The 14,409-nt window shown below is 39.3% G+C and overlaps 1 protein-coding gene across 7 annotated transcripts in view; it reads right to left on the bottom strand.

Moving 5' to 3' along the window:
• PLD1 (phospholipase D1) overlaps window positions 1–14,409 on the bottom strand; it is a 261,776-nt gene that overhangs the window by 153,458 nt on the left and 93,909 nt on the right. For all 7 annotated transcript variants that reach the window (XM_088839115.1, XM_088839120.1, XM_088839100.1 and 4 more), the window contains exons 2-5: window positions 6,408–6,598; window positions 6,038–6,165; window positions 1,859–2,004; window positions 1,530–1,638 (exon numbers count right to left, since the gene is read on the bottom strand). In XM_088839115.1, coding sequence (XP_088695241.1) covers window positions 1,530–1,638; window positions 1,859–2,004; window positions 6,038–6,165; window positions 6,408–6,567 — 543 coding nt within the window. In that variant the 5' untranslated portion in view covers window positions 6,568–6,598. The remainder of the gene's footprint in view (window positions 1–1,529; window positions 1,639–1,858; window positions 2,005–6,037; window positions 6,166–6,407; window positions 6,599–14,409) is intronic.

Raw genomic sequence — 14,409 nt, 5'->3', positions numbered from 1 at the left:
TCCATCTTCTGTAAGTCATTCAATTATTCATTAATGTTATCACTGGACAAGGAACATTGAACACGTCTCTTTCAAAACATAAAAGTTCCAGATTACCAAAAAAACTAACATTTAAAAAAAATTTTTTTTATTTATTTTATTTTTGGCTGTGCTGGGTCTTTGTTGCTGCCTGGGGTTTTCTCTAGCTGTGGCAAGCGGGGGCTGCTTTCTAGTTTGGTGCGCAGCCTTCTCATCACAGCTGCTTCTCTTGTTGCGGAGCACAGACCCTAGGGCACACGGGCTTCAGCAGTTGCGGCCCCCAAGTCTAGAGCACACACTCAGTAGTTGTGGCACATGGGCTTAGTTGCTCTGAGGCATGTGGGATCTTCCCAGATCAGGGTTTGAACCCATGTTTCCTTCATTAGCAGGAATATTCTTTACCACCGAGCCACCAGGGAAGCCCCAACACTGACATTTAATTGTTAATTAAATTTAAAAACGAATTAATCTTCTGCCCTAGGCAGCACCATATCACTGGAGCCGAGTGGGCAGAAGCGTCCCCTGTCCTGAGGTGTCTGTCCTGCTGTATATGTCTGTATTCTGTCCTACTCTTCTCAGACCCTCACCGCTCCATCTATGGTCTGGGAATGAGATTTTACATATATTTAGGATAAGCCACTATAGATTCTGAAGCAAATACGTGGAAATAGATGATTTTAAAAGAGTAGATCTCAAAGCCCTCAACTACTCCTTGATAGTATATTAAAAAGCAGAGACATTACTTTGCCAACCAAGGTCCGTCTAGTCAAGGCAATGGTTTTTCCCGTGGTCATGTATGGGTGTGAGAGTTGGACTGTGAAGAAAGCTGATCGCCGAAGAATCAATGAACTGTGGTGTTGGAGAAGACTCTTGAGAGTCCCTTATACTGCAAGGAGATCCAACCAGTCCATTCTAAAGGAGATCAATCCTGGATGTTCATTGGAGGGACTGATGCTAAAGCTGAAACTCCAATACTTTGGCCACCTCATGCGACGAGTTGACTCACTGGAAAAGACTCTGATGCTGGGAAAGGTTGGGGGCGGGAGGAGAAGGGGACGACGGAGAATGAGATGGCTGGATGGCATCACCGACTCTGTGGACATGAGTTTGAGTGTACTCCGGGAGTTGGTGATGGACAGGGAGGCCTGGAGTGCTGTAATTCATGGGGTCGCGGAGAGTCGGACACGACCGAGCGACTGAACTGAACTGAACTGATGAGCTCAATCTTGACTCACAATGAACCCCAAAAGTTTCCTTCAGGGAGTGTAGCTTCCTCATAAAATCAGTCCTGATGGAGAACTTCCTCCTTGGGGGAATGCAATCTCCCCAGGGCCAGAGTGGCTTGGGGAAGAAGCCTTCCCTAACTAGTTCCCTAGAGGTAAACCAGCCTAGGTGATGGATCAATGGGTAAGAGAAGTTGCATCGAGGCCCACCTCAACCTTCAGTCAATGCCTTGTTTCTACAGTGCTGCAGAAGTTTGTTCAGAATAACAGACGAATGAACGGACTTACCCTTCTACTAAAGAACTGTTCTTCTTGTCGGATCATGTTTTCAGATGTGCGGGGCAAAGCTGGCATCTCTCGAGGCTCTTCTTTGACATTCTGTCTTCTAAACGTGTGTCTAAAATGCACACACACACACACACACAATGTAAATATTTATTATTCTTTGAACCATGACTCTCATAGTATTTTTCATAAGATGGTTTATTTTTAGAAGAGTCTATTTAATAAAAAGAAATATCTAGCAACAATGGACTAGTTAACCAATAATATGAACCAAAATATTCTTTCTATCAAACCCATATACTGGGATAATTTTATAATCAATCCTGGGTTACCTTCTGGTGGGAATGGGGATTCGGATAAAGGCTTTGTACTTGAGCAGTTCTCTGTGAAATTCTTGAAAATGCTTGAACTTCCTCTTCACTTGCCATTTAAATTCCCCATGTGTTAATTCAATAGTGTAAAGATTGACGCTTGGTACCTACAGTGGTAAATAAAAATGGTTGATATTTTAGATAACAACAACATCTCTCTGTGTACAATAGCTAATTAAAAAGTAACGTGGAAGTATCTTTAAATCCAGCTTACTTATTTTGTGTAAGTAAGGAAGCAAAATGTTTTCAAAAAATGACTGATTACAGCAGTAATATTCTCTTAAATATTCATCTTATGATACATGCAAGACAAACTCTGACTTATATCAAAGGCAAACCTCCACAAATTTTATTGTTCTAAATACAAAGACACACAGACATACCTCTGAAACAAGAAGCCAGGTAAAAGAGACAATGAGTGAAAGCCCTAATTAGCCATCATGAGATTGTCCAAGCAGTGAACAGACAATGCAGGGGGTGAGAGGGAAGCTGAAGGAAAGGAGTTCCATTGTGGAGCACAATCTTAGTGCAGTTTTGCTCTTCACAAATGACACTAATGCCCTCTCCTTCTGAAATGTCTTGAGAGGTCCATCCTGGTCTACAATAGCTCTCTGTCCTTTAGCTACACCAGTGACTAGGAAGGTACAGGATGATTAGAAGGAAAAGGACAAATGATCTTCCTACACACAAAATATTTCCCCAACTACTTAACTAGCGTGAATTTCCACTTAACATTTTAACAATATTTCTTCTTAAAAAGGAAATATATCTTAGTGACTAGCGATTCAATCAGAAGCACTAACAGACCTGAAGGATAAAAGTTTTGATAAAGCAAAAAGTGTCAATACATGGAGAGAGATTTATAAAGCACAGGAGATCTTGAAAGTTCCCATGGTGTGTGGGGTGTAGGGGAGGGTAATGGACACTGGACCACCTAGACGACACCGGCCCCTATTGGGAGATCCAGGCCCCATACGTGTTCACAGGTGTTGGGGAAAGAAACAGTAAATGTCTCCTCCTTTGCTAGTTTATCCAGGCTTTGGTATCAGTAACCCGATGGGTGACCAGGCCTGGTGCCATTCATCACCGATGTTTGGTATATTCTGCAAACTTCTAAAGCATGACCACTCTGTATAACTGTAGTATAAAAAAATGAGCCCGAGGGGACTTCCCTGGTGGTCCAGTGGTTAAGACTCTGTGCTTCTAATGGGGTGCAAGTTTGATTCCTGGCTAGGGAACTAAGATCCCACTACCCTACTGTGTGGCCAAAAAATAATTAAAAAAAAAAGTGAGCCCAGAATCAATGTAACTTGTGCTCTTAAGTCTAGAATCCAAACATATCACTGACAAACACTCAAATCTATTTCCTGCTTTGCCTCCAGTTGGGATCCATGACAATGACTATAGCCACAAGTCAAAAGGACCCAGTTCTGGGGTCTAATATTATATGCTGCCTTTCACCTTGACCAACATTACAGGCATCACACTGCATCATGTTTCACAAAGAAGGATGCAGGAGAACTCTGCATTTGTTCTCTGCAGAGTGACCAGAACTCTGCATTTGAGTGGAAAATGCTCAGTTTAAGACAAATGAGACCAATTATACAATTTATGCAAGCTGCCACATATTCTAGGATTATATTTCCCAATCTAACAAAACTGAATACTTAAAAACATTACAAATGTCAAGTTCTATCCCTCACACATAAACCAAGAATTTTGGACAATTCTTAGCAATGCTAAGACAGTGTGGGGCAACGGCAACAGCCTGTTCCATCCTTTTTGAAGCATCTAAAGGTTTGAAATTACCTGGCGCAGCCTACTAACTATGAAGCCTTAACCAAGCATCACTTCGGTCAGATAATATCTCAGCAGAATTATTGGAATGCTTTGGAATTGGAATAGTGTGAGAAGTTGTAATAAAGGGACTGTCCATGAAGGTGTGATAAGAGGAAGGAAATCACAATGTGAGGACAGTAACCTGGGACTCAGGAAGGCACACCTTGTTCTGAAGGTACAAAGGGTAGGACCAGGTGCTGCTGCAGGAAGAAGAGGGCCACTAAAAGAGGCTACCTTGGGTAGGGGTGGGGGGTGCCTTGGTCAAGGGATGCATCCAGCCCAGAGTGAACCTTGACTGGGCTCTCCATGGCTGGAGCCCTTCCAGAGGACAAGGGCAAGGGAGTCTCGAAAGGCAGAGCAAAGGGAGGGAGGAGGAACAGGAGGGACACATGGGAGACCTCCTGCTGGGGAGGGTGGGTAGTAGATCTGTCCTTAGGGGGCTGTCATGAGAGTGAACAGAGAAGTGCCTACCATGAGCTGGCACACAGAACAGATTCAGTCATAGAAAGGTGTTATTTTTATTTACCTGGAATGACATTCAAACTACGTGGAGTCAGTTCATATTTCCTAGTAAATGAAACACTAAGTAGGACAAGGAGGATCCTTAGCTTTTCCTACACAGACTAAGATTTAAAACAAAATGTGAAATTAATTAACTCTTGAGAGTCTCTTGGACTTCAAGGAGATTGAACCAGTCAATCCCAAAGGAAGTCAGTTCTGCATATTCATTGGAAGGACTGGTGCTGAAGTTGAAATTCCAATACTTTGGCCACCTGATGTGAAGAACTGACTCACTGGAAAAGACCCTGATGAGGGAAAGATTGAAGGCAGCAGGAGAGGGGATGATAGAGAATGAGATGGTTAGATGGCATCACTGATGCGATGGACATGAATTTGAGCAAGTTCCAGGAGTTGGTGAAGGACAGGGAAGCCTGGCATGCTGCAGTCCATGGGGGTCGCAAAGAGTTGGACACAACTGAGTGACTGAACTGACACGTGAAACTAATATAATATTGGAAATAAACTATACTTTGAAAATTAGGATCCAAAATAAAAATTTTAATATATATAAAAAAAGAATAGAACTAAACTTATTTTACTAACAGAAAAGTATGAGCAAAGAGAAGTCCTGGTTTTGTGACTTGAATATTTATCTCCATGAATCATGTTAGGAGATATGTAGTAATAATAATACACAGTATTATATAGTATATACTTGTATAATACAATATATTATATTTTGGTATTATACAATACCATGTGTTATTATTAAATAGCCATTCCCTTCTCCAAGGGATCTTGCCAGCCTAGGGATTGAACACAAGTCTCCTGCATTGCACGCCGATTCTTTACCATCTGAGTCACCAGAGAAGTCTATATTATACAATATCATTTATTATTATTATTATTATTAAATCCTCATAACAAACCTGTAAGATATGTACTATTATACCCATTATTCAGGTGAGGAAACTCGAACACAGAGATGTTAAGTAACTGGCTGGAGATCACAATACAAAGACAGGAATTAAACCCCATGGTTTGGCTCTGTAATCTGTGCATTTAATCTCCACATGTTATCACCTCTCAGTCTAAATGCTGGTAGGTGATATAAGGCAAAGGTCATCTTAAAGACATTTCTTGGTAGGTTGTGTTCAGTGGTGTATCAGGGAGATAAGGACCCAACTCATAGGAAGACACTGAAGGAAAGCTGGACACCGAGGTGGCTGTAAACTAGAGGTTAGGATATGCACAGGTAGGTCAGGACAGAAAGTGAAAGTGAAGTCACTCAGTTGTGTCCGACTCTTTGTGACCCCACGGACTGCTGCCTGCCAGGCTCTTCCATCCATGGGATTGTCCATGCAAGAATACTGGAATGAGTTGCATTTCCTTATCCAGAGGATCTTCCCGACCCAGGGCTCGAACCCAGGTCTCCCACATTGCAAGGAGACTCTTTACCATCTGAGCTACCAGGAAAAGCTCAGGTCAGAGCAACAGGCATGAAGAGAAAACTGGGGAGAGAGGAAGAGTAGGAGAGGCACTCTGCAATGTATTATATTTTTAAACTGTCTTAATTCCCTTAAAAAAAATTTTACTTTCCAGAATGGGGGAAGAGGCATATAAGAATAAAGGCTAAATGAGAAGGACGAAAAAATCTGAGGTGAAGAGGACTCAGAAGTGACAAACATAAACACAAAATGAAAGTTAAAGATATAGTCATAGCCAGGAGGAGGGAAAATGAGTCAATGTGTTAAGTCATAAATATTGACGAATACAAGTTGAGTCCATATACGCTCTGACCCTTTTTGTAGATGTAAAGCGCTCCACTTCCAGAACTTGAACTTTTATTGGGCAGCCGGAGAGATACGTCTGTATATTAGGCTCCTTAAATCCTTGAGTCTTATAAACAGCAGAGAAAGGGATATACACTAAAAAATAAAAAAGTAAATAAAATTGTCATAAGAATACAATGATACTAGCATCACTTGCCTGTTACAGGCATCCTTTTTAAGAACCATAATGTGCTACAACAAGAAAACAGCTAGTGAAACTCAGCCCAGTGTTGTGACATCAGCAAGGACATCAATCACTTGCTGATTATTTCAAATCTGTGTTCTGCCAAGCAACCATGATAAGCTTTCTACTCCTCACTCAGATCATCCGTCTTTACCTTCCTGTATCCTGGGATCGCTGGGAGACACATCATAGTCCACCTCCTCTCCCTCAAAGTGGAGCTCTCGTGTGTCCAGATTTTCTATCAAATTACTCATGTCAGCAGCAATTTTCTGCAGTGCAGAGGTATTTACTCTTGGCTCATTTTTCAGCGACATGTTGGCTTGAGACAGGGTAAAAGCAAAGGGGCTGGGAAAGAAGAAAAGAGTTACCAGACTTACTATTTTGGTCAAATTTTAAAAAAGAATGAAATAATGCTGTTTGCAGCAACATGGATGGACCTAGAGATTGTCATACTGAGTGAAGTAAGTCAGACAGAAAAAGGCAAATATCATATGATATTCCTTATATGTGGAATCTAAAAAAAAATGGCACAAACGAACTTATTTACAGAAGTACAGTCACAGATACAGAAAAACTTTTTGTTACCAAGGGAGAAAGGGGACAGGGAGGGATAAACTGGGAGATTGGGATTGACATATACACACTATGATATGTAAAACAGATAATTAATAATGACCTACTGTATAGCACAGGGAACTCTACTCAATACTCTGTAATGACCTATACGCGAACTGAATCTGAAAATAAGAGTGGATATATGTATATGTATAACTGATTCACTTTGCTATACAGCAAAAACTAACACATCATTGTAAATCAACTATACTCCAATAGAAATGTATTTAAAACAAACAAACAAAAAAAACCCTAAACCCTATTCTATTATTTGAATCCAGGCTTACATATAGCATATGGAAACAAGTCAACTAGCTCTATGTGAGCCCCAATTACTTCAAACAACCTTTAAATTTATTTTCCAGTTTAACAAAGTGCTGCACTCAATATGCCAGCAGATTTGGAAAACTCAGCAGTGGCCACAGGACTGGAAGAGGTCAGTCTTCATTCCAATCCCAAAGAAAGGGAATGCCAAAGAATGCTCAAACTACCGCACAGTTGCACTCATCTCACACGCTAGTAAAGTCATGCTCAAAATTCTCCAAGCCAGGCTTCAGCAGTATGTAAACCGTGAACTCCCAGATGTTCAAGCAGGTTTTAGAAAAGGCAGAGGCACCAGAGATCAAATTGCCAACATCCGCTGGATCATGGAGAAAGCAAGAGAGTTTCAGAAAAACATCTATTTCTGCTTCATTGACTACGCCAAAGCCTTTGACTGTGTGGATCACAATAAACTGTGGAACATTCTGAAAGAGATGGGAATCCCAGACCACCTGACCTGCCTCTTGAGAAACCTGTATGCAGGTCAGGAAGCAACTGTTAGAACCAGTCATGGAACAACAGACTGGTTCCAAATAGGAAAAGGTGTACGTCAAGGTTGTATATTGTCACCTTGCTTATTTAACTTATATGCAGAGTACATCATGAGGAACGCTGGGCTGGAAGAAGCACAAGCTGGAATCAAGATTGCTGGGAGAAATATCAATAACCTCAGATATGCAGATGACACTACCCTTATGGCAGAAAGTGAAGAGGAACTCAAAAGCCTCTTGATGAAAGTGAAAGAGGAGAGTGAAAAGGTTGGCTTGAAGCTGAACATTCAGAAAACAAAGATCATGGCATCTGGTCCCATCACTTCATGGGAAATAGATGGAAAAACAGTGGAAACAGTGTCAGACTTTGTTTTTTTGGGCTCCAAAATCACTGCAGATGCTGATTGCAGCCATGAAATTAAAAGACGCTTGCTCCTTGGAAGGAAAGTTATGACCAACCTTGATAGTATATTAAAAAGCAGAGACATTACTTTGCCGACCAAGGTCCGTCTAGTCAAGGCAATGGTTTTTCCCGTGGTCATGTATGGATGTGAGAGTTGGACTGTGAAGAAAGCTGATCGCCGAAGAATCGATGCTTTTGAACTGTGGTGTTGGAGAAGACTCTTGAGAGTCCCTTATACTGCAAGGAGATCCAACCAGTCCATTCTAAAGGAGATCAATCCTGGATGTTCATTGGAGGGACTGATGCTAAAGCTGAAACTCCAATACTTTGGCCACCTCATGAGACGAGTTGACTCACTGGAAAAGACTCTGATGCTGGGAAAGGTTGGGGGCGGGAGGAGAAGGGGACGACGGAGAATGAGATGGCTGGATGGCATCACCGATTCTGTGGACATGAGTTTGAGTGAACTCCGGGAGTTGGTGATGGACAGGGAGGCCTGGCGTGCTGTGATTCATGGGGTCACGGAGAGTCGGACACGACTGAGCGACTGAACTGAACTGAACTGAACTGAGCTTGTAATTTAAATTGGAGTGAGATACTTAATTGTATACCAAGTAAGAAAACAAGCAAGAAAAAGAAACACCCCATTGAATAAGTGCCAGTGTTATCTTTCATCCAATTTTATTAAATGTGGTTAAGTAAGGAGAGACTCAAGATAGGTGGATTTGGGAATCGTTTTTTCAGTGAAAAGGAATTGATTCTTGACTCTAACAAAAAACATGAAAGAATATCATCAAAATAAGTAACTTTAAATATTTTCTACAGAAAATTTAGAGTATTTTACAATAATTTCAATATACAGATTTAAAAAGTAATTTTATGCAGTATAACCTTTCTATCAATTCATTTCCCCTATAGGTGATAGAGAGCTTCTAGGGTGGCTCAGATAGTAAAGAATTTGCCTGCAATGCAGGAGACCCATGTTTGATCCCTGGGTCAGGAAGATCCCCTGGAGAAAAGAATGGCAACCCACTCCACTATTCTTGCCTGAAGAATTCCATGGGCAGAGGAGCCTCAAGGTCTACAGTGCATGGGGTCACAAAGAGTCATCCCAAGCAGAGTGTATACTATTTTTTGAGATATGAGGTTTGGCCCTGACTTTATGTGAGTTACAGTGATGTACGTGTCCTGGAAGGTAACCGATTAGTGTACCTTTTCTGAAAGATACCAGAAATGCAAGAATTATACTTCTCTCTTTTTAAGAAAACTGGTTCTATTTCATTCTGACATTTAATAACACAGGTCGTTGCACATCAGTACCCAGGGAAGAAGAGTTCATAGAGATTTTATTTTTCATTTAAAATACTGAGATCAGCCGTGAGTGCTGTCATTGGAGTTGGGTGAAAAAAATCCATATTGGTTGTAATAATCTCTCCAGACCAGACTCAAAAATAGGAGGGCTTCCATACCAGTAACTCCTCCACGTATGTGCATTTATTACTGCAAACCACAAACATTTACTGAGTATCCACCACTTACTCATTGTGACATGGAGTGAATATGTAAAGATGAACAAGGCTGGTCACCACCTACTCACTGTGAGATGGAGTGAGTGAATATGTAAAGATGAGCAAGGCTGGTTCCTGGGAGGAAGGAGTTTCTCATGCAGATGAGAGAAATAAGTTACATGGCCTCAAATCCATCCCTGGCCTCCCCCACAGTCTTGGCCTTCCTGAGAACTGCATGTGCTAAGTGGAAGACACTTAAGTGGATTCTCTCCTTCAGGAGCTATCAAGAAGTGTGGGACGGGGAGCAGAGGAAGGCTTTGTGAGAAGTGCTAAGAGAGAGTCTTGGGCAGACTAGGGGAGCCCTTATTGTCACTCAGCAAGTCTCTAAAGCCTATACTGATATGTTGGGTAGAAAGAGAAACTGTATAGAAATACAAAGAAAGGAGTAGAGGAGGGAGGTTCTTATTTGGCCAGATAAATAGACTCAGTATGTCTAAGTTCTCTGTGAACCATGTAATCAATCATGTTTGCTCCTCCATGTTGGCTGTAAGAAGCCTGGAACCAACTAGTGGCCCACTACTAGCAAAATACAGGACTATCTTTGCCTCTATCACTTCCCTTCAACTTTCCCACTTCTAATTCATGTTATAATAATAGTTGATGTATACTGATTACTTACCATCATCTGGCTTGGTGATAATCTTTTATATACCTTATCATATTTATCATCAATAATAAATCTATGAAGGTTTGTTATTTCCAGTTTGAAGATAACAAGGATTTGTCATTCTTTCTTTATTAATAACGAAATATGGAGAAGCATGGAGAGATTGCATAATTTGATGATTACTTTGGACAATCTGTCCAAGGTCATATAACCATATAAGATATGGAGAAAGAATCTGAAACCAGGTCTCTCTGACCCAAAAACTGATATTCTTAACCATAGTCTTTATCTTCTGTATATTTTTTGTAGATACGTAAGTGCCCCTAAAATAGATGGAAGTTTTAGTAAAATCAGTGCCCTTGAGCAAGTCCCTTTAGAAGCTGACTCAAATGTAAAGAAAAATAAATGAATTCCTCTTGCATCCTTCAGCCATTTAAATTCAGGACCTTGGTTTCCTTCTCTATAAATTAAAGAGGTTGAGCCATTTCATCTCCAGGATTCCTTTAACAATAAAACCTTAAGTGTAAATAAAAGATGCTATAAATTGTCCAGTCTCCCTTATAATGTAATCCATTTAACCCTTCTCCCATCCCAAGAAATTAACTGTAGTAGTTTTTCATATGAATATGAGAAGTCAGTACCTCTGGTTATAATTAAAACATTCAATCCCTTTCCTCTCAATTCAACAGACACCTATTAAATGCCAACAATGAGCCAGGGTTTGCTTTATTTAAAATACAAGGTAATGAAAAACTTAAGAGGAAATGAAACAAGGAAAAACGAGTAAGAAATTACAACATATCATTGCTACTTGTGAATCTGTCAAGACTTTAGGTATTTTCCATTGATTAAACAGTCTAATGGGTAACTTAGTTAACTTTCTCAGCACAGCAAAGGAAAATAAGGGTTGCTTCAAATAACTTTCCGTTTTGACAGTGTTAATGTTAAAAGAATAAATGTTAATGTTAAAATGTTAATGTGTTAATCTTGTTAAAATTCCATGTTGAATTTAAGATACACAGAATAATTTACACATTGCAAGCTAATTGGAATAAATAGTAGAGTTACTGGATCAATCTAACAAAACATATCATGTTTCAGGTAAGGAAGATAAACGGATATAAATCTGTGAAAAGCTTAAGAGTGAGAAAAGAAACAGAAAGGAATCCTCTTATCTTTTATCCTCAAGTATTTACTATGCGCTTAGCACCATTTTAGCACAGTTACGTTATTCAGTACCCACAATGATCCTACCTGGTACTTATGATTAGTCTGAATAATTTGCATTCAAAACCTTGATTATTTAGTTAAATGATCTATCTAAGGTCATTTCAGTCGTGTCAGTGTTGAAATTATAAAACAGATTTGTCTGGCTCTGAAATCTCATGGACTTAGTTATAGAACTTTGTAATTATTAATTTTATTTTATGGGCTTGAGTGTCTATAAATTAGTCATTTATGTAAGTTGAACTTCTATAACAACAGATACTTTCTGCTTTAGTCACCACCCCTCTAAGGGATCCCATTGGCTCCACTGTCCTTACAATTTTGGAAACAACATAACCTGACATTCTCCTCAACTTCGTCTTAGCCTTTATTTTTATGGTTCATAATATTTTACATTGTATTTTTTTATTTTACAAGGTTCCATAGAAATTCAGCTAACCCAAAGGCTTTGTAGGTTTGTTCAGGCTTTTTTGAAGATCTTACCATTTAATAATGGAAAAAGAACCAAATTATTTTTCCATCACTGCCTTCACTTGAGTGCATGGTTGCTTTGTGTTGAGTTTTTGTCCAACAACTGTACTGCTGGTTTTATGCTTGAGTATCAAGCTGCAAGGCCACTGACACTCCTATGTTGTCAAATCATAATTTATTATCCCATATTTTCTTTCATCTGAAATAATCTATAATGGTGGGTGAGCAGTTGTCACAGTGATAGCCTATTTTAACCAGCAACAGGATAAAGCCTTCAGTGTGTACACTTGAGATAATGTAATTTATTTTGTTACCTCCTTATAAATATACTGCAAGGTCATTATCTCTTTTGGTACCAAGCAGAGATGGAGCCCATAGAGTGATAACAGCAGCTGTGCTTTATTTCTATTTGCGTCTGTATCCGGGAAGTAAATGGTTTTGCTTTTTTTTTTTTCTGGTTTTAAATACTAGAATTAAACATCTTTTCAGGGAACATTTAATTATAATTACCTACACTTATCTAACGGTGAAATCAGAGAAATTTAGAGTTTTCTGATCTTTAATTTTCAACATGATTGGGAAGCAGAACATCAAAGAGAACAGATATTTTCCTTACCAGATTCAAGCATAAATATTGCCTTAGTTAAACTACAAGAATAATAATATTAGCTACAACTCTTAATGTTAAAATAAATATTAACATTAGCCAGTATTGACTGGATATGTACTATATGCCAGGCACCATACAACAAGATTAATTGTAAGCCCTCGGTGACTCCTCACAACAACCTTAGGAACCGAGTCCTACTGTCACTCCCATTTTTAAGATGAGAGGTGGGCAGCTTGTCCAGCGGCACATGGCTACAAGTGATAGAGTTGGACTTGAACTTGCTTAGTCTGACTCCAAAGTCCAGCTCCTTAACCAGCCAGAAGTGGAATTGGGGAATGGCAGGATGGATGGACACTTGTATTCCTTACTTTGCACACTCTTAGAATAAAACAATGAAAAAAGGCATAGTAATAATTTAAAAAATCCCAACTTCTGTTTGTGAAGATGATGGTGATTTACTTCCTGCTTCTCTTTCTAATTTAAAAAGTTGTCCCCATATTTTTTTTCAATATGTGATGTTTGTTTACCAAGGGAAATAAATGCAATGGATTTCTAAATCAAAAATCACAACAGATGAATATGAAGTGAATTATAATTAGATCATTTAAAACCAAATGGAGTCATGGGAATTTCTTGTCTTCCCATTTTTCATTTTGATGAAATTAATTGGTAGGTCCCCATTAATTGGGGAGGTCCATAACCTCCCCAAACATATTATACAGCAAAGATTTGTAGAAAATGATTTGATGCTCCCTGAAATGCAGAAATCATAAATGTGTTTTCAAGTACTAAACTCAATCTCTGGTGACACAGTAAGCCTTGGATAAAAATTTTTTGAGTTTAGCTGACTTTGAATAAAGTAAATGGTATTTATTTTACATTCCAGTTTATATATTTTGAGAAAATAACATCGAAAAAAAACCCAACTCAATGTTTACTTAGATCTTTGAATTTTTTTAAGAACATCGGTTACAGAAATATCACTGGAGGGTTTTTTGAACCTTGAACAGATAATTAAATGTCAGTGGTGTAGGGAATAGGTCAGATGACCTAAGTTCATTCTTCCCTTATTATCAGTGTAATCTGGGCAACTAACAGCCTCCATGGGTTCTCCTCCGTAAAATGCAAACAGGACAGACTTGCTATTACTTACATGGTTCCCAGAGATGGAAGTTTATTTCCCAAACACTATCCTCCTTTTGAGCTTCATATCTAATCTGGTCTTGAAGCCACCAGAGGCCAGAAATCTCCCACTTACTCATCCTTCTTTCTTGGTTTCATACCAAGAGTTTTCATTTTGATGAACTTAATTGGCAGATCCATACTACATAATCCCCCCCCCAAACATTTTACACAGCAAGGATTTGTACAAAATGATTTGATGCTCCCTGAAATGCAAAGATCATAAACGTGTTTTCAAGTACTAAACTCAAACTCCAGTGACATCATAGTAAGCCTTGGATAGATATCTGGCCTGACACTGACTGCTTTTCTCCCTTGAGGTATCAAGACTGGAGACGATGGTGCCAAAACATCTCACTCCCTGTGTCCACAGAACAGGAATTGGAAACCATGCTCTCTTTTCTTTTTTCCTAGCTAAAAACAACAATGAATCTACAATTACAAAAGCAAGTTTTAGCAGGAAAATAGAATTTCTCAGTTCCCATGATTTTCCCCTAAATCCTTTGACCTCTTTGATGGCCTCTGTTCTCTGCCTCAGGCTTTCTCAGTCATTTCTTTTGACACATTCTAGGATTAAATATTACCCTCTTTGCAGTGATATCAGCTTTTTCTAGTTCATCTCTGTCATACCTTTGAGTTCAAATAGATATTTCATTTCCAG

This window comes from Moschus berezovskii, chromosome 1 (genome assembly GCF_049115385.1).
Source record: "Moschus berezovskii isolate FMDL1 chromosome 1, NW_MosBer_1.0, whole genome shotgun sequence".
NCBI classification, from domain to species: domain Eukaryota; kingdom Metazoa; phylum Chordata; class Mammalia; order Artiodactyla; family Moschidae; genus Moschus; species Moschus berezovskii.
This window is presented reverse-complemented; position numbering and strand designations above follow the sequence as displayed.